General features: G+C 41.9%; 1 protein-coding gene across 1 annotated transcript in view; it reads right to left on the minus strand.

Moving 5' to 3' along the window:
* Fam91a1 (family with sequence similarity 91 member A1) overlaps positions 1 to 17,808 on the minus strand; it is a 43,185-nt gene extending 25,377 nt beyond the window's left edge. The window contains exons 1-12 of the mRNA XM_006990667.4: positions 17,595 to 17,808; positions 12,629 to 12,713; positions 10,445 to 10,596; positions 8,796 to 8,853; positions 8,104 to 8,171; positions 7,484 to 7,597; positions 6,245 to 6,335; positions 5,806 to 5,868; positions 2,334 to 2,440; positions 2,212 to 2,250; positions 1,688 to 1,800; positions 948 to 1,063 (exon numbers count right to left, since the gene is read on the minus strand). Of these exons, the coding sequence (XP_006990729.1) occupies positions 948 to 1,063; positions 1,688 to 1,800; positions 2,212 to 2,250; positions 2,334 to 2,440; positions 5,806 to 5,868; positions 6,245 to 6,335; positions 7,484 to 7,597; positions 8,104 to 8,171; positions 8,796 to 8,853; positions 10,445 to 10,596; positions 12,629 to 12,713; positions 17,595 to 17,666 (1,078 nt within the window). The 5' untranslated portion in view covers positions 17,667 to 17,808. The remainder of the gene's footprint in view (positions 1 to 947; positions 1,064 to 1,687; positions 1,801 to 2,211; positions 2,251 to 2,333; positions 2,441 to 5,805; positions 5,869 to 6,244; positions 6,336 to 7,483; positions 7,598 to 8,103; positions 8,172 to 8,795; positions 8,854 to 10,444; positions 10,597 to 12,628; positions 12,714 to 17,594) is intronic.
* Between the last annotated feature and the right edge of the window lie 3,536 nt (positions 17,809 to 21,344).

The raw sequence follows: 21,344 nt of genomic DNA on the forward strand, positions 1-21,344 counted from the left end.
GTCAACTTGACAAGAGCCAGAATCTTTGGAGAAGGAGAAACCTCAATTGAGAAAACATCTCCATTAGACAAGTCTGGGGGCATTTTCCTGATTAATGATTGATGTGGGTGGTACCACCCCGAGCAGTTGGCCCTGGGAAGTATAAGAAAGGTAGCTGGACATGAGCCTGGGGACTAAACAGATAAGCAGTATTCCTCCAAGATTTCTCAATTCCTGCCTGCAGATTCCTGCCTGAGTTTCTGCCTGGCCTTCCCTTCTTGATGGAAAGGGGAAAGAAACCCCTTTCCTCCTCAAATTGCTTTTGATCAGGGTATTTTATCACAGCAACAGAGAGGCAAACTAGCACAGTTAACTTCCTTGAAAACCAGAAATAAAAATTCTCGATGATCACCAAGATCAGTAAGTACTATCAATAGGCCTATGTTCCTCAGTGTGTGTCTCAGGTAACAGGCAGAACAGGAGAAAGGCCACCCCAAGTTCCTGCTACCCTCAACTTTAAACCCTGTGTGTCTCCGGATTCTGGGCTTAGCCTGCACTTACTTACTCTTGGGCTGACGTGGCCTTCCCTCATTGGCCAGTGAACTCACAGCCACTCTAACCCATAGCCTCTTCCTGAATGTAAAGAAGTTTTGTCTTTTTGTGGGGTTTTTTTTTGTTTTTTGTTTTTGTTTTTGTTTTTTTTTTTGCAGCCCCAAATACCACAATTGCTTGGGTTTTTGTTTGTTTGGTTTTTGTTTTTTGGGGCTATGTTCCTCCCCTTTTCTCTCTCAACTTAATTTCTAGAAAGCAAGTGCCGTATTCTTATTTATCATACCTTCGAGACTTAGCATAGTGTTCACAATATTGGTAAGAGGTCTAATACAGAGCTATAAAGGAGATGCAGGGCCGTGTCTGGACAGCTGGCAGACCTACAGACAAGCTCTAAGTTAAACTGAGTTGCTGCTAACCTGGGTCTTCTTGACTATTTGTATCAGTGTCAGTGGCCGAAGAAGCTTCTTGCACAGGACTCCTACTTTCCCCGCCATCCCATGATAAGAGCATCTTTTGTGGGTCTAAAGTACTCCTATTAATGAAGAATACATTCACTTTTTAAAAATCACATAAATGATCTCACATGAAAACAGCTACTTATTGAAAGTACAGTTGGTACTTACAACTACGAACAATCCACCAGACTATAGGCCAACACACACGTGTGGAACTGAGAGGAGTTCTCAAATGCTTTGGACACACACAGAAAGCATTATAACTAAAACCTGCCAGGCGGTGGTGGAGCACGCCTTTAATCCCGGCACTCGGGAGGCAGAGCCGGGTGGATCTCTGTGAGTTTGAGGCCAGCCTGGTCTACAGAGTAAGATCCAGGACAGGCACCAAAACAACACAGAGAAACCCTGTCTCGAAAACCAAATTTAAAAAAAAAAAAAAAAAGAAAGAATTATAATTAAAATTCAAGCACAGGCTTCAGGGAATCCAAGTTCTATACATTTTATAAAATATCAGATGTACTTTTCTCCTAAACAACATGCTCTTGGTTTTCATCAGATTATACTGAAGTTCCATCACACCAAGATGACTGAGACACTATCCACAGGATTCACCTCAACGGCATGGTAAATAAATAAACTTCCTACATGTGAAAATTGTTTTCAAAAGCAAACTGCATCATACAAAGGAATAAATGAATTACTTTAATCTGTTCACAGATGGAACATTCTTCCATGATGAATGAAGTTGATCCAAATTTATTACTTGTCCCTTCTTATGAGCAAAACCCAATCGGCAATACATTGAAACAGCATTCTGAAAGGAATGTTAAGGAAAATTAGCATTAAAACAGACATCAGAATAGTTGTGGAGAAAAAAACACTGTAAGAGACCAGGCCTCTGGTGATGTGCGAGCATTTCCATATCTTACCTACATAGCAGTCTGGCCAGGACCACCACCCCCCTAAACCCTCTTCTAAAGAGGCTAGAGGTGCAGCTTTAGCAGACACTGGCCTCCTGCTGCCCACACTAATGTGAGTGCTCTGTTTCACCTGGTGGAAAACCGACTCAGAGCTTCTCAGCTCCCCCTTTCTCTCTGCAACTATCCCTTTACCATGCACATTTCCTCAAGCAGCCAATAAGGATCAGTAATGTATCAAGAGAAAAATCAAACAGCAAAATCCAGCCAGTACTCACACTACAAATAAAAGGTAAAAAATAACATACCTTCACCAGTGATAAGTCTATCTCAAGGACATTTGCGAGCTATAAAACAAAATTGAAAATTACGATTCCATTCTCAGAACTATCAGCATATCAACATTCAAAAATGTTTTTGCCACACTTACCTCTGCAACATTAGTGTGCTCATCTATTGAGACAAATATCTTATAGAGTAGAGTTTCAAAATAATCACCTTGTACCCGATTCATTACAAAACCTTCCAGAGGAGGAACTGAAATAAACAAAACAGACTTTTCTCAGCACTAGCTTTCATAAAACAACAAAGGAGAACTCAAATGCCTATGCAAAAAGAGAAATCATTCAGAGACAGAATACAGCTTTTATGCATTCCATCTACTACATAGTAACCTTTCAAAAGTTCCCAGTCAAGGCCACACACACCATCTACACAGAGCTGTGTAAAGGGTTCTCACGGAACCCTCCGAGTTACTGAGGCGAACGGAATACTAGACAGTCTAGGCTTGGTGAAAACACGGAGCAGAACTGAGCCTACAAAGGTTTGTGATAATCTCCTTCTGAAGCCTCACAGGCCAAGACAGTGAGCCACACAAGACTGTTTGAACGTTTACACTCCTTGGAAGCAGTGCAGTCGGCAGCAGAAGTGGCTAACATCTGCTCCTCCTCAGTGGCCAGAGGTCCAGACTCTTCAGCACAGCAGGCAGCCATGGTGGAATGTCCAGTCACTCAGGCTATCTCTTGTCTAGACACCCATCCGCCGCTTTTGTCTGACTGACCGGCAAGCTCGGCCTAGTGAACTTAGGTAAAGGAGTGTGCTCTTGTTCTCTCACACCCTAACAGGTGTGTGCTTCCCTTCACAATGCCTTGGGGAAGCATTGGCAAGATGGCTCACTGGGTGAAGGCACCTGATGTCAAGCCCAACACCTAAGTCTAGTCACCACGTGACAGGAAAGCATTAGCCTCCCGAAAGCTGGGCTGACTTCCACATGAACACCACAGCATGTACATGCATCCCATGCACTTACATACACAAAATAAAACGATCTCATGAGAAAGCGGGGTGCATAGGCCACTGAATTATTCCCCACAATTAACACTAAAGGTTTCTTAGAAATATCTTAGCAAGTCCCTATTTGACAAGTTACTTCTTATCCTACAGTACTGCTGTGTTCAAGCATTCACTGAATGAATGCTTGCTAGGAGACAACTCTTTTTAATTACACCCATGATATTAATTACACTCATGATATTAATTACATTTGTGGTATTCATTCCATAATTATATATATGATATTCATTAATCATATTAATTGTATTAATTTATTACATTCATGATACTATGTTCTGATACTACTGTCCATTTGTGGGGGTTTTCCTTCACACAAAACAGAGATTCTGTACTTAGGAAATCATTGCTCTATACTCCTTTCTTCTCTATCTTGAGATAACACCTAATCTTTCTGCCTCTATGAATTTGTATATTCTATATATTTCATGTAATACAATTCTACAGTATTTGTTCTTTTTTTGAATGTAAAAATATTTTATGTACAACTGTAGGAGAAATAATATACAGATAGCTTGAACATAAAAACAGGTTATAATTTAAAAGTTCAGGGTTATTTTAAACAGTAAAATATTTTCTCTGTAGAAATTAGTATAAATGATAACATTTCCAGCTTCTTAAGCTACAGGTCAGAATCCAGGGTTGTGTGTTTTTTTTGTTTTTTTAAGATACTGGTCATCTAAAGAGAATGAAAGCATTATTTCATATCAAGTATGAAAATACGTTCCAGACAGACTACAGATTTGACAAGTTATTATGAACTTTTATTGTGTGTGTGTGTATAATTCTTCAATATATTCTTTAAGTCCTTCATTAAAGAATTACAGACAAATACAGGCACTGAAGCATTAAAATACACATGTAAAAAAAGAGACTGTAAGAGCTAAAGAACCAGGACATCTGCTGTAAGACAGTATCTTCTTTAAAAAAAAAAAAAAAAAGAAAGAGAAAGAAAGAAAGGAAGAAAGAGAGAGAGACAGAGAGGGAAGGAAGGAAGGAAGGAAAGAAGGAAGGAAGGAAGGAAGGAAGGAAGGAAGGAAGGAAGGAAGGAAGGAAGGAAGGAAGGAAGTCGGGGAGGGGAAGGTGATCTGGGAAGAGTTGAGAGGTGAATATGATAAAATACATTGTATGGACTTCCCTGAGAATAAACCAGTATTTCTTTAAAGACAGAGTCACTGTGTTAACATTGGAGTCCTCCACAATCACCCCTCTAAGAGCTTTCATTCCTCCATACATGACTGGTTCACCATCCACAGCACTCACATCTTTGTGGACCATGTGGATGCCTCCTCTGAAATAGCCTGCAAGGGTTTCATGCTGAATTTGATGGCCTCCATGCTGCCAACTTCACCCTTGTGGGTTATTTCAAATAAAAGACCAGACAAGAACGGTGACGTGCTAACAAGCAGCTAAAGGCAAGCGTCTGTCTGCACCAGCTAACTGCCAACTACTGAGTCAAACGGCAGACTGTGACTACAACCAAGACACCACCATTCACTCTCTCTCTTCTCTCCAGTGAACCAAAGAACTACGCAAAGTCCACTGTTGTTGCATGCAGAAGACAGAGGCAGGAGTAACTCAAAGCCAGCCTCAGCTACATACAAGTTCAAGGCTAACCTGGGCTACATTAGAACCTCAAAACAAAAAGACACTAAAGTAAGTCAGTGTTCAGATCGTCAGCAGTTAAAACAGACTGAAATCAACAATCCACTAACCTAACCTGAGTGACTCTCAAGTCAGATCAGCTTACAGATAAGAATAGGGACTAGAATAAATCTTGCACATTCCCAACAGTGAGGAAACTACTACCACCACTTCTGTCTCCAGGGACTCATTTCCTTGTTAACAGGCTTCAAGTCTAAACCTATTATTCCACTTGCTATAGCGTCAACTTCAAACCTAGATTAACTAAGTTAGTGTTTCCCTTCCTTTTTAACTGTCTTTCCAAGCTTAAACAGAATTCACGCAAGCGGTCCACGATGCATTACTGGGTTGGGGAATGAATCTCATAACATGCTAACTCAAAGATCAAGATGTGCCACAGCCTGATGACCCGTCAAGATAACACTGACAAGAGGAAATAGTTCTGGAATCAGCCAAACTACCATCTATTTCTCAATATCAAGTCATTCTCCAGAATCTAACGCTTCATATTCTTTCTCACAAACATTGTTTCAGTATCATTTTTTTTAACTCATAAACAATGACAATAGATGAATGATATCAAAAAACTACTTATTACAAACATCTAAATATAAGTTCAGTACTTCTACAAAATTTAAAACTTAACAGTGATCTCATTTGGGATTGTAGGAAATTTATCTTAAAGTTCTACTATTTTAATATAGTATTTATATCAAAATAACATGAAAAATTAAATAAGAAATTTTAATAAAACCACAATGGGTTAAATGTAAAAATAAAATGTTCTTTTACAACTATGAATAGCTAAGATTATAGAATGATTTGTGTTAAATGTATTAGGCTGATACACACCATTTAACTTCAAGTAGTCATTCAAGATAGAGTGCTAAATGTCAGCCCAGACTTACCAGCTATACAACTGTCATCTGATATGGGTACATCCAGGTAAATAAAGCCTTTGTTATACAAACCTACAAAAACAAAAGCACCTTATTTTAGATGGGACACTATAAAATACCATTTTTTTTCCTACAAGCCTGACTTCTGTCTTTCTGTGATGTCTTAAACTGAATGCTACATGAAGAAAAAGAAAATAGTGTAAGAGAAAACTAACTAGATTTTCTAACTTGATTTCTTACACACTTTCTGAACTCCAAATCTCTTACCATTCATTTGTGTAGGCCTGTAATTACATCCACACCAGAAAATAAAAGCCTGAGATCACATTTCAAGTAACATGACTTAGGCAACAGACTCGATTTGGGCTGGTAGAGTAACTGGTATTCCTTCTCAACTGTTTCAAACAGGTTTCTGAGTTGACAGAGACCATGCCTACTAAGCACTTACTGTGTACTACATTGTAATCGAGTGACCCAGCGAGCTGAGGGCCTGAGTCGATGATCTTATCAATAGCGCCTTTCTCAGGAAAAGTGCATATCTAAGAAGAAGAAAACATTTTCAATTAACTTCTGTCCTAACTAACTAATTTGTAAGTCTCCTAAGATGTATTCACATCGGAACCCATGACTGATTACATGTATGGAATGAACAATATCACCTTAGAATTTAAATAATAAAACTATGCACATAACCATCACTTAAATTGCCAAACTAAGGTGCCAACAGGTTAGATAACAAAATCACCCTAAGTACTAACATCTGTTGGTCAGCAGTAAATGCTCACTGACAGACACCAATGTTTATTCTTTTTCTTTAAAATGGAATCAGATACATGAATCCAAATCCTTACCACTAAGTCCACTAAGAAAAATTCCCCATGAACACCACTGATGAAGTTATGACAGCTATGTTAGGAAGGGCTTCAGTGAAGCAACACATCTGAAGCTTCCAACTTGAAATGCCCTCCAGAAGGACACAGACAAGCGTTAATCCATAAACAAAAGTGTAAAGGTCACACACATTCCTTCAACAGCACAGACATTCCTTGGCCTCTACTCTTTCTTTAATCAGCATCCTTTTCAAAATATGTACAGCTTGGATCAACTTGTGGGGTATCACTGCTCTTGATCTTGATACTATTACCCCAACAAGGCACCTACCCTATTCAGTGTAATTCAACAGTGACTGCACTGAGTATCTGTCAATCTTGGACCCTCCTATCATTATAACTTGAGTCATTCAGTTAACTGCCTTGTGTTCTCTTTCCCCATCTATGAACTGGGTACTAACAATTCTTTCTCCTGGGGTTGTCAGGAGCCTTAAAGGAGACAAGAACACAGTTACATTAATGTACAGCACATGTGCACAAAGTCAGTGTTCAGAAGTTAGCCATATTATTATGGCCGCTAGGTGTGACATCATGTCCCTTTACACGAGACCACTAATTAAAGAGACCATTAATTAAGACCCCAGGTTACTGTACATGAACCAAATCATGACTCCTAAATCATTAAAGAGGGTTTTGCCAACTCCATCTAACCTATTAAGATCATTTGAATTAGCTTCAAATATTAGTTTTTAAAACATTATGTAATGTCATTAAAAATTATAAAGTAAGTTAAAAAATAAATATTCTGGTTTTAACCTTTTCTTTGTCTTCTGGTTTTAGTCTATAAGGATCTCTACCTTGATGTCATCTTCTGTGATGTATCCAGCCTGCACCACCCACCATGCCTCGATGGCAATTTCCACTGGCTTTATTGGTAGAAGATCACGGGCAGTTTTCCTTCTGAAGAATTTCTGCAATAGTATACGTTTAAGGATTTGCAACCAATCCAAATTGCCACTTTCTTCTATCATCATGTAAGACATTACAACAGGCTAATCTTTTCAAATTTTCATGTTTAAAATGCTAACTAGCCTAGATACTGTAGCATCACTCTCATTTTAAAATAAATTACTTAAACCTAGACCTCAATCCAGAAACAAATGAAATGAAACCCCAAAGTTAAAAACACATTTAAAAATGTGAACTTATTTCACTTAGTAAGTGAATTCTGGGGCTAAAATAGTCAAATAAAAAGACAAGCAAAGAAACATTAACTTCTAAAAATAAATGTTACACGTTGTAACTTATTAATCACTTAAGGTATGACCTGGTGAACACTGAAGATCTGTTCCCTGCTCCTATAATATGTACGTTAGCTGGTTCAAGTTAGATTCTGTTATATCTACCACTTGAAACCAAACTCTGGTTTTAATCCAGTTCTGATAAGGAGGCTGTAAAGCAAAAGAGACGACTTTACCTTTGAAGATCTACACTGATTCATCAGGTCAATGTACTGGTTTCTTCCTATGCCAAGAAGCCGCAGACCTGAAAGTAAGTCTTTCCTTTAATACATCTTGAAATGTGAGTGGACATTGAGGGACATTAGAAAAAACTCCAAATTTATAGTCTTTCAGTAACTGACTGACATGGTCCATCAATATCAAAGAGAATTCATCACACAATATAGATGAAACCTCAACTTTGGGAGCGATGAATTCAAGTGGCCACTTTGGACAGTGCTAATGAGGACATGCTGAAAAAGCAGAAGTCCTCCTGGTTTTAAGAAGTAAAATTATGCTTTTCAGCAGAAGCTTCATATGTGCAGAACTACATCACATGTTAAATATAAATTTCACAAAATAAGCACAGTGAAACCTAGCAGGTCACATGTGTGGAACTCCACATGCTACTGTAAGATAAGTATGCAGGCTGTCCTTCTATCAGCAGACACACAGCCCACATAACAGCAAGATTTCATTCTCTAGAATAAAGGTTAGTCCTAACTTTCTGAGTCCAAAATACTCTTCCCATGGATATTAGGCTAAACCTCACACCTGATTTGTATTATGAAATAAAATTCTCATTAATAATGTTGCTCTCAATTTTTAGTATTTCCTAATAAACAATACGCATACACAAAGACACACTCCTTAGCAACTGGGTACTCACAGTCAGCAGCAGTAAAATTAGGCAATGAATCATAACTTTTCTCACTATTCATGATGTCCTTTGAAAAAGAAAAAATATAAAATATGAAACAGAACTTTCCTTAAACATATATATATACACACACACATACATATATATATATGCATACACACACATACATATTATGCTACAGCCGAATAGAACAACAATTATTACTATAGGAAACAGTAGGTCACAGTTGACACCCTAGAACATGCATGCACCACTGTGGTACTAAGTCCATGGCCTCAACACAGTATATAAAGGGTGGGCTTTTGGGTCTGGGTTTCTTAGAACAATCTCTGAGTCCCAGACAGTTACCCTGAGGTCTCTATTAGAGCTTGGGGTTCTAGTTTAACCACACTTCATATCTAAGCCTACATTCCTACCCCAAGAGAAGGCCAATAACATGACAACTCTATCAACATGTATCCAAAACACACACTTCGAACAAAGACTATAATTACCTCCAAGTCTTTGCTCCTATCTCAATTAGTATCAGGGTAAACTTAGTATCTGGCTTTTTCAACTCCAATCTTCTCCAACAATATCCAACTATTTATTGTTGGCTAAGACCCATTTTCAACCCAGACTTGACAATCATTTAAGAAAAAAAAAATCCAGAGAACAGTGAGCATGGAATGTAATTGAAATGAAAGCTGGTAAATGTACAAAAATTCTCTCTGTTCTACTCTCAAACCTGGTGGATACCAGAAAACGAATCAAAGAGACAAGAGGAAGGAACCGATCAGTCGCCACTTCGTTACACCACCATGCTTCTTCATCATGCTACTGGGACTCTCAGAACCCCAAATGGAGAACCTGAGAAACACAAGACTGTACAAGTGCCAGAGAAGAGTGGCTTACAGAGCTAATGCAGGGAGCTTGGAGTCAAGGGCACCAGGCACATCACACCAGGGCACTAGCCTCCCCGCTACTGCAGGTGCTTGGCTTCTATGAGTATCTGCTTTGCTCTGCTCTTCCAGGGTCTAGAGAGCCCAAAATAGCAGGACTCAAATATGAACAGTGAATAAATCCTGGCTGTATAGGTCCATCTTTATAGAATCTCACTTTTTTTTAAAAAAAAAAAAAAGTATAGAATTACTATAAAGTTATTCAACAAGAACCAAGTACAAACCAGCTAAAAGTTAATAATTAGAGACTAACAGCCAGGACAATGGACACAACTCTCCTTCCTGACATGTGTTTTATATATATAATGCTGGGTCTGCACCATTATTTTTTATACAAGGTGAACAGTTAAATATACTAAGTTTTTCTGATCTTACTGTCCAAGTCTGCACCCCACATTTTCAATCTTGCAGATTACAAACAATAACTGTACCAACTGCTGGTGTAAATAACTGATTAGTATCATAACTGCATAAAGGGTAAACAACACCTTCAAAATCACAGAATACAAGCAACTACCTTTCCAACACAGAAGCATCAATAATGGCAACCATGTGCACATGCGTGCCTCAGCCAGCTTGTGAGCATCCTGACACACAGCCAAGTGGACAGACAACATCCATGACAGCTGAGAGCAGGGAAGCGGGTGGTCCGTTGTAAGGTGTCCCTGGCTCGAAGTCCCACCCCACTGTTAACTGTCACTCACACTAGAAACTAACCTCCATGATCCCCGTATAGTATGAAAATGGTGTTATCCTCAGGCCCTTCACCATAATGTCAGATAAGTGGTAAGGGTACAGCATGAGATGATCGCGACTGTATTTCAGCAGCTCCTCATAGTATTTGCGTTCATCTTTCTTGACATGTTTAACTGTAAGAAAAAAAAAATGTCTACTTTTCCCAGGTTTCTTACTGCTTCACTATATATTCATGAAACACATATTTTAACTTTTGAAACAGGATACAAATTAAATAAGAACAAACAAACTGTTGTAACAAAGCAACAATTTTATCACACAAAAAAGTTAGACAGTCTTCATAATGTATGTAAGTTAAACGTAATAAGACATATAAGTAGAGAAAAGAATTCTTACCAAATCAAGAAACACACAGAACCAACAGACACAGCTGTAAGTCTTACACCCTGGAGCACATCACTTCACAGGTCAGCCAGATCACATACTAGTTTTCAATGAAGCCCATTTTTAAAAGGCATTTTGCTTTTTGTTTTTGTTTTGAGTGTGAGAGAATTGAAACCAGGGCATATATCCACCACTACTGAGCTGTACAAAACTAGCTTCGAATTCACACTAGAGGCCAGGAAGCCTCGAACTTGCAATTCTCCCATGTCAGCCTCCAAAGTAGCTAAAATTACAGGCCCATGCCACCAAGCCCCCTTATTTGTCTGTCCACTCATGCATGTAAGGATGTGTTCGTGTGTGTGTGTGTGTGTGTGTGTGTGTGTGTGTGTGTACTGCACACGTAGGCCAGAGGTCAACCCCATGTATCATTCCTCAGCAGTGTTCACTGTGTTCATTTTTTTCAGCTTATGTAAGTGTGTGTGCACAAATGCAGCCAAAGAGTAACTTGAGGGAGTTGGTTCTCTCTCCACCATGTAGGTCCTAGGGATCGAATTCAGATGGTGAGCTTTGGCAACAACTCTTTACCCACAAAGCTAATTTATCCTGTAGGCCCCCTACTGTAGATAAGTTTCTAAATGGTCTTATTAAACAAAAAACACGAAGCCAGATATCGGGGTGAACGACTGAGAGATATCAGGGAAATAGGGAAAGCCACAGCTAACCTTACCTCACCAATTCCGCGGCTTCCAAATGCAAGCTACTTCCTGTCTACCTACGTCTATATGCCTTGCTGTTCTGCCATCTGATTTGGTCTCACTGTCCAGCTACATCACCTCCTCTTCCTACACAGCTCTGTCACTTTCTGACCTCCAAACCTCCCTGGTTAACTAGTGTTGGAATTTAAGGCATGTGCCACCCCACTTGGCTCTGTTTCCAGTGTGGCTTTGAACTCCAGACAGATCCCTGTCTGCCAAGTAATAGGATTAAAGGTGTGTGCTACCGTTGCCTGACTTATTTGTTTACTTATAATGGCTGTTCCTATTCCTCTGATCTCCAGGCAAGTTTTATTTATTAAAACACAAATAAAATATTACCACACCCTACTGACAGGATTTCTCACTGGGACCTAAGGCTCACCACTTAGGATAGGCAAGCTACCCAGGGAGCCACCAGGATCTGCCTATCTCTGCCTCCTCCAGGCAAAAATAGAAGCATGCCACCACCTCTACACCAAACTCAGGTCCCCACATAGGAAGCACTTTAACAAACTGAACCTGCTCCCGTGTCCCCGTGTTCTGTCTTTCAAATGCAGAAAGCCTTCTGACGTCAACGGAATTTGTCTGTATATTTAAATTATGCTTTAAACAGAAGTAACACACACTATCAAGACAGAAAATAACCAAACTAATTTGACAAAAAATAAATAAGCATTTCAATGGAGAAAAACATAACAACCAAAAAACCTACAGACCTAACTGTACTTAAGACTTGTTCCAGTTCTTATTGTTTTCATTACAGTTACAGAACTCAGGAAAGAGTTGGTGACAAAACAGAACCTGAGTCCTTCAGCACACTCTCTCACTCAAAGACGACACGGGACTAAGGTATTACAGGGAAAACAGACCTATAAACAGCACACTAAAAGGGAATTCTCCTGACGATTAGAAAACTCCACAACCTGAATTGTTATTCTGTGGAATGAATCAGTACAAATGGTCTCCCAGTCCATACATGGAGAACACAGTGAAAACAGGAGAGATCTGGAAAGTGAAAACAACAGCGACGTCACCTCCACCCCAGTGTAGGAGCGTCTCCACTTACCGAGGTTATTTCTGTAGCGCAACTGGTTGCGGATACTGTACAAGACAACCTGCTTCTCATACTCCCGCTGGGAGTTCCCAAGACTCTAAAAGAAATTACACATGGCTATTAGACAGTCTGCAGATGAACAACAGTACTATGTCGGCCATAAAACTAAAAACAAACAAAAAACATGACCCCTAATTTGACCCTGGCATCTCAAATACCTAGAACTGAATGCAGAGTATTTTTTAAGTTTTCTTATGTTAACTGTACTACTATGATATTAAAACAAAATCCCACATGTTCTTTGTAGTGTGTCTTTCCAGAATGATTTACTTAAATTACTCAAAATAGTCACATAAAATAAAAAAAGCAGTATGAGAACATAACTTTACTTGTTAGCAAGGCTGTTAACAAATATTTTCTTCCAGGATATCTCAGACTTACGTGGGATGGACAGATGGAGGATGGATGGGTGAGTGGATGGTAGGGGCTTCTCACACCCACACCTAAGTGAATTTAGGAATATACAGCTAAGGAAGGGCTGAGTGACAACCCAGTCATTTTGAAATGCGCTGTGATTACCAGAGGTGAAGATTTCCACAGAATGGACATTTCAAATGTGCTAAAAATGGCTTCTATAAAACGCTATTCCCTTACTCCTGCTTTAGAAAACATCTGGACAAATTCTGCCATTCTCACATACAGCTGTTCACTGACACCTCGCAGCATTGGTGCCACAACTCTAAGAATGCCAAAACCCAGATATGCTCTCGTCCCTTACATAAAACAGCATCACATGTACATATAATCTGCACACACACTACATTTTCCTGTATATTTTTAATCGTTTTGAGATTACTTCTAACATCTTCTAACAAGTTGATAAACTCTATTATCTATAAAATAATGGTAAAAAAATAAGTCTGTATACTTTGGGATAAACCATTTTTTTGTAATATTTTCAGTCAGTGGTCATTGAATCAGCAATACACATCCTACAGACAGAAATACAGAAGTGTACATAATAAACAAAATACTTTCTAGCTGTGCACATAGTGTTTTAAGTTCCAAGTTGGAACTATGAAAGCAAAGAATAAATATGCTTAATCATAGTCAGCATTACATTCATCTGTGACCATAAAGTTAATTTAGTATCTGAATGCTCTCTCACTTCTAATTACTAGATATAGTTGTTTTTTTTTTTTCCTGGCACACTATAAAGCTAAACTAGACATCTTTAATGACAAAATGATTAGAGGATTCAGTTTGTTCTATTTTTTATAAGTTCTTAAAAGTCAAAGTAAATGTCCATATACCTATGTTTTGCAATCGAATAAATGAAACGTCTAACTTTAAACTGTCCCGCAATTGGTCAGGCTGCAGTGACATGATGTGAAAACTTGAATGTCTTTCTTCCTGCATTAGATTAGTCTATCACAGCTGGAGGGACTCCAGCTGTTTCCACCTGTGACATCCCAAGTGCTGCAGTGGAGTGCAAGCCTCCGGTCGTACCGAAGCTCACTTAGAGGTTCAGAACGCACAGCCATCTGCCAAGGTTCCTGCAGCTCTGCTGCCAAGTCAGTCTCTTTTTCAGAAACACCACACACACTGTTCACAAGCATGCCATCCCGCTATAATCGCAGCAAGTTCCAAACTTGAGTTTTGGTCTTCTGGTTCAAAGTCTTTTAAGCCATCATTACTTGTCCGTGTCACTGAAGAACGCTAACTCCATCGCCATGTGAGCTCTAGCACTAGGTGTGGAGCATCTGGTCAGCTCCATCAGTCAATATATGTTATGCACACAAATCCCTAACCATGGTGAACGTTTTATTCATCCCTCAAGAAATACATAAATATCTATTGGGCAACTCTTTGACTCTACCCTTCTCCAAATCTCCCATCATTTTCAAATACTGTTGCCACAACAGACCTAGACAGCAGACCAGGGAAAACAGTCATTTCACTACCACAGCTTTGGCTGCACATGGGAGCGCTTGGCGGGTGAAGCTGGGCTTCATAAAAGAGGAACCACAGCAAATGAAGCCGCGATGTGAGAATGAGCACGAGCTACAGAGCATGCCCTGTGCAGCAGAGAACCCTAAAGCAGGCTTCCTACAACCAAGGCTCCTACAAACCCCAATGGGTATATCCTAACAGGTACTCCTCTACCATACAGATGATAGACAGACAGACACTCCTCTACCAGATAGATAAGATGACAGACAGACACTCCTCTACCAGACAGATGATAGACAGACACTCCTCTACCAGATTCAGATAGATAGATGACAAACACTCCTCTGCTACCAGACAGATAGATGATAGACAGACACTCCTCTACTAGATAGACAATAGGCAGACAGACAGACACTCTTCTACTGGATAGATGATAGATAGATAAACAGATACTCCTCTACCAGATAGATAATAGATTGAACCACATTTTAAGAACTGATCCATCATAGGATTCACTTTAAATAAAGGAACTACACATTGTGTCAAACAATGAAGCGCCTGATACTTGCAGCTAACTACAGAAAAATCCTGAAAACAATGGCCGGACTTACATTTCTTTCTTCTGCACTAGTGACAGAACCCAAGGCTCTCTGTACATGCTCAGCCCATCTATAACTTTTTAATGTACCTTCTAAAGTCTGGGGTAACCCACAAAATAAAACAAGTTTTTTCCTCATCTCATCCACATTGGAAAACAAAAAACTGGCTTGTAAGTGTTTTTTTTTGTTTTTGTTTTTTTTTGTTTTTTTTTTTTAATCTGAGTCTCCTTCCTCTAGCTTTCAGAACTGGGAAATGAGTCATTTCCAAATTAAGCCCACCAAAACTTACTGGAAATCATCACATCAACATACTTAACATTTATAACACCAAAATATACGTTCTTTCCAAACAAAATAAAGAATCTCCATTTTTAGTACATTTGAGATTTTTATAACCATTTAGGAAGCATCTCAAACTGACCTCATTACACAACATGTAATGACAAATAGCTACTAACAACAGCAGTACACAGATGCTTAGGTGCAAAGCCAATGAAGAATCTGACCAGAGCATGCACCATGGTGGGGTGACCACTGTGACGGATGAGAAGGAACAGCACAAAGACAACATGGCTGAGAGGAACTATTTTGGAATGAGGGGGCCAGGAAGCCTCCCAAGAGATGCCTGAGGGAATGTTGAAAAGTGATAGGAAACGGACAGTGAGAGGTCTGGGCTCGCCCTAAACGCCTCAGTCCAGTGTAGTTAGTGTGAAGAGAGGATGGGAAGGGCCTGTAAGAAACCAGACAGAAGGCTGATGTGATCTGAAGTGGACCTTGACTCCAGGAAACCGTGGTGAGGCTGGAGAAGGCCTGCTGGACAAACGTACAAACAAAGGCCACGCTCAGCCTAAAGGAAAACAACGGTGCCTTCGGTGATTTCACACACACAAAAACTCAATCTGAGCCGGGCGGTGGTGGCGCACGCCTTTAATCCCAGCACTCGGGAGGCAGAGGCAGGCAGATCTCTGTGAGTTCAAGGCCAGCCTGGTCTCCAAAGCGAGTTCCAGGAAAGGCGCAAAGCTACACAGAGAAACCCTGTCTCAGGGGAAAAAAAAAAAAAAAAAAAAAAAAAAAAAAAAAAAAAAAAAAAAAAAAAAAAAACTCAATCCGGTTATATCTGGATTAAAGTTTTAGCTCGGTCCTATAATAACATTTAATAATCACAATTAAGTTGGAGGAGGCTTTTGCCAATACTAATTATAATCAGTTATTTAAGTTGGATATAATCTAACTATTTGCAATGGAAATAAAGGACTGTTTATTCTAGTTGTCTTCAGACAGGTCTCAGAACACGTCTATCTAAAGAAGAAAACTGTCTGCCAAACCCTCATTCAGCTTAAGAGGAACTTGTTCCTAAAGGTTTAGACTTCTCTTTTCAAGTTTCAGAAACTGACTCTTTGGCATCCTTGAGACCTCTGTCCCTGAAACCTTGCCATTATCTACGGTTCTGGTATCCTAAAAGTGTGTTCTTTCCCATGTGATGGCTCACCAGAACCCATTAGCTCACTCCCTAGAACTGGGACTCACCAAAATAATCATAAGACCATTACCACCACTATTCCATACTTTCCAAAATTACACCCGCTGCCCATCACCAAGGGAAAACAAAAATCGATGGAACTGAAAGAGAAACAGCGGCCCAGGACAGTGCCTTACATGCAGCACACCTTCTTATGACTTCGACCCACCTTTCTTTTTACTGCCTGGCTTTACTAAAATATACACTCTGTGGAGGCAGGCTCTTTGACTGCTGCAAACATCTGTACCCCAAACCAGGTATAACTTCGATAAATACCTGTTAAACAACCGTGTAAATCTGCCATTCAACGTAAGCATCAGATTTAAAAAAAATCTCAGGTCATGATCCTCTTGACACATCCTTATAAAGCCGGTCTGTCTAAAGGACAAAGTCCGACAACACAAAGCACACATACCCTTCCAAATCAGATCCTGACTACCCTGTCGGCCTTATCAGCTACCCACCCTCACACATTCAACAAACGCTTCCAGATGCATCAAAACACACAGACATCTCCAAACTTTTGATGACTGTTCCCTACTCTGTGGAGACTTGTTCTTCCCTCTCCCTGGGAAGAAACTTAGATCTTAGCTTCCTTAGCTTCCACGGTCCAATTTAAATGCTTTCAGTTACACACCCAACTGTGGGCCACCTTCCTCCCACATGCACTCCAGAGGAGTTTGAACTGCCAGCCTGTATTGTGTGCACCCTAACACTGTAGAGCCCGGGGGTTTTCCTTTAGATCTCAGTAGTGCAGGCCCCTGGCTTTATCGAGCCTGCAGGCCGAGGTAATCGGGAGAGTCTGGGGGACATCACTCCACCCTTCTTGGCGACGGAGCCCCCCGGACTGTCCTCACAGGGCGAGCGACGGCGGGGCGGGGCGGGGCCGAGCGGAGCGGAGCCGTACCTGTCTCACGTTAGCAGGCAACTTGCTCCAGGGGTAGTTGTGTCGGATGTGGAACTCCACGTCGATGTTCATGATGCCGGAGCCCAGGCCAGCCGTGGCCGCGGCTCCTGCCACGCCGCCTCCCGCCCGCACGCGCCCGGCCCGTCAGCGGAGCCCGCGGGAGGCCGCACGCCTAGGCCGCGCGAGCCCGGCGCCGCCCCATAGCCAGGCCTCCACAGCTCCGCCCGGCGCCGGCCACGGGGCAAGGTGGCAGCGACTACGGCCCGTCCCCTCCCTCCTGCAGCCCCAAGTTTCTTCCTAGTTTCGGCCTGCCGGAAATGGCTCCTCGCTGACGTCACTTCCGCCCGCCAGCGCGGGGCGGGGGCGGAGCTCCGGCGGGGCCCGTCCCGCCCCCTGCACGTGGTTGAGCGGCGCGAGGAGGGCGGGGCCCGGAGCCCCCGCCAGCTGCTCCTGTTTCGCGGTCCCTGGAAGAACAAAGTCGCAGCGATCTGCGCCGCTGGCGCTGTGTGACTCAGTTTCCCCGATGTGAGTTCCCCGTGGCACTGGACAGGCGGCTAAAGGCACGGCGGTCGGCTGTCTGAGCAAAAGCGCGGCTAGTGGGAAGGACTACCCTGGCCGCCCCGCCGCCGAGCAGGGCAGGGTCTCGGAGAGTGTGACGCGGCGTCTGCCCACCCATTGGGCGGGCGTCGCTGGCGGCGTCATCCCTTCCAAGCATTGCCTGTATCCTGGGGGATGGAGAACGTTGGACTCCTTCCAAGATCCAAATTCTTAAGACGTGGCGATGGGAGGGGGGGAGCAGAAACTTGAACGAGCTTCGACCGCTTTTTAAAGGCGGAACTCGGGTGTTACCCCTTCCGCTCTCCTCAAGTCTTTGGGAATGGTTTCTTCCCGAGTGGGTTGTGCTTCCTGAGCAAGCGCATTGATTACTGGCAACACCAAGACACAAGTTCTGTGTTTCTGTGTCTGTTTTGTTTTGTTTTTTCATTTTAAAGCTATGTTTTTAAGTCATGTTTCGTTATACACTACATATACGAACTGAGAACATGTAAGACACTTAATCCATACCTCAGCAGCTGACAAGTCTGAGGCATACTCAGTTTTTTCCTTTCGTTTTTCTTTATTAAGAAATTTTCTACTCACTCTACATACTATCCACAGATCCCCCCCTCCTCCCTCCTCCCACTCCCCAGCCCTTTCCTAAGCCACCCTGCATCCCCACATCCCCCAAATTGAGGTCTCCCATGAGGAGGCAGCAAACAGCCTAGGCAGGTCCAAGCCCCTTCCCACTGCACCAAGGCTGTGCAAGGTGTCACACCACAGGCACCAGGTTCCAGAAGCCTGCCCATAGACCAGGGACAGATCCTGATCTCCCTGCCTGGGTGCCCCCAAACAGTTCGAGCCAAACAGTCGTCCTCCGTATCCAGAGGGCCTACTCCAGTCCCATGGGGGCTCCACAGCCACCAGTCCACAGTTCATGGGCTTCCACTAGTGTGGCCAGTCATCTCTGCACATCCTCCCATCATGATCTCGAAGTCCCTCACCTGCAGTATCTCTCCTCTCTCTCATCAATTGGATTCCCGGAGCTTAGCCTGGTGCCTGGTTGTGGATCTCTGTATCTGCCTCCATCAGTCACTGGACAAAGGCTCTATGATGACAGCTAGGTTATTTGCTAGGCTGGTCACTAGAGTAGACCAGTCCAGGCACCCTCTGGACCTCTGCCAGCAGTCCAAGGTGGGGTCAACCTTGTGGATTCCTGAGAGCCTCCCCAGCACTCTGCCTTTTCCTATTCCTGTGATGTCCTCATCTATCATGGTATCTTCCTCCTTGCCCTCCCACTCTGTCCCTGTTCCAGCTCAACCCTCCCATTTCCCTATGTTCTCATCCCCCACTCCTCGCCCTCTGCCACACCCCCACACCCAGTCCACTCATGTAGATCTCCTCCACTTCTCCTTCACAGGGTCATCCATGTGTCCCTCCTAGGGTCTTTCCCTGTTAGCTAGGCTCTCTGAAGCTGTGGGTTGCAGTCTGGCCATCCCTTCCCTCACATTTAGTATTCACTTATGAGTGAGTACATACTATGTTTGTCCTTCTGAGTCTGGGTTACCTCACTCAAGATGATATTTTCTAGTTCCATCCATTTGCCTGCAAATTTTATATCATTGTTTTTTACTGCTGAGTAGTACTCAATTGTGTATATGTGCCATATTTTCTTTATCCATTCTTCAGTTGGGGGGCATCTAGGTTGTTTCCAGGTTCTTGCTATTACGAATAATACTGATATGAACATAGTTAAGCATGTGTCCTTGTGGTAAGATTGAGCATTCCTTGGGTATATGTCCAAGAGTGGTATAATTGGGTCTTGAGGAAGACTTAGTCCCCATTTTCTGAGAAACCGCCATACTGATTTCCAGAGTGGCTGTACAAGTTTGCATTCCCACCAACAGCAGAGGAGTGTTCCCCTTGCTCCACATCCTCTCCAACATAAGCTGTCTTCAGTGTTTTTTATCTTAGTGAGGCATACTCATTATGTCTAATTAATTGAAACTGTTGTGGTACACACTGCTCTTACATCGGTGTATTGCTCTCCTCGACATAGCTAAAACTTACTGAACTCCAACAATGGCACAGTATACAAAAGTACAACCTACTATGTATCAATTCCTTAGCCTGGCAATAGATTGTCATCTCTCACCATGCTGTGAAAGATTGTCACAGCAATTAGCCCTATTAGAAGAAATAGGCGTGGCAGGGTTATATGACTAGTTCACAAGATTGCTCAGTGTAACAGGGCCCAAGGTGGTGGGGAGTTAATATTTATTGTTTAGGTATAAGAGTGTTTTGTCTGCATGTATGCATGTGCACCACTTGTGTGCCTTGTGCCTTTGGAGGCCAGAAGAGGGTATCAGTTATGTCAGAACTGGGTTGCAGACAGCTGTGAACCTCCACCTGGGTGCTGGGAACTAAACCCAAGTCCTTCACAAAAGCAGCAAGTGATCTTACATGCTGAGCCATCTCTCCAGGCCCAGCCCAAGGCTGTTTTAATAGATCCACCCTTTGAATTTCCCAGGGACAGCCTTCACAGAAGTATTTTGCCTCCTACTCTAGCTTAGGAAAGTGCACTTCGAGTCACTGACTTAAATTCCCCTCTACATTTTACGTGATTCTACATGTGGACCAAGCAGTATTCTTCAAAATCTTTTTATCTAGTACAATGTAAGTAGTAACAAGAAAATTAAAGACGTCTTCGTTTTAAAATCCCTACAAATCTTTATTTCCACTGCTGATGACAGTTAAAGCTGGTGTGAACCTATTAAGTTTTTCTTTTTTGTTTTTCAAATAATATTAAATCTGACTTGGACTCAGCAGAAGCTAGTTATGGTAAATGGATGCCTGCTAAATCAGTCAGGTACAGACCTTTGAAAACTTTACCACAGTGACTTATAAAGGCTCTCAGTATATAGCCCCCCAAAAAGCAGAAGTTCAAAGCAATAGTAGGTCAAAGCTGTGTGGACAAGAAGAAGACAAACAGCAGTTCCTTCAGGAGTAGCAATAGTTCAGTTTATGAATATACAAGAGGCTAGTGGAAGGGCTGGACTGACTCCATTTCCCTCAAGGTGACTGGGAAACAAAGCAGTTCTGGTCATTCTTAAACTAACCCATAAGGCCCAGCAACTGCTGTGTGGAAACACCAGCAACAAGACAGCAATGTTAGGATCTTGTACATGCGCAGCTTGGGGTCTGGCGTCTAAC

Source organism: Peromyscus maniculatus, chromosome 20, assembly GCF_049852395.1.
Source record: "Peromyscus maniculatus bairdii isolate BWxNUB_F1_BW_parent chromosome 20, HU_Pman_BW_mat_3.1, whole genome shotgun sequence".
Classification (NCBI taxonomy): domain Eukaryota; kingdom Metazoa; phylum Chordata; class Mammalia; order Rodentia; family Cricetidae; genus Peromyscus; species Peromyscus maniculatus.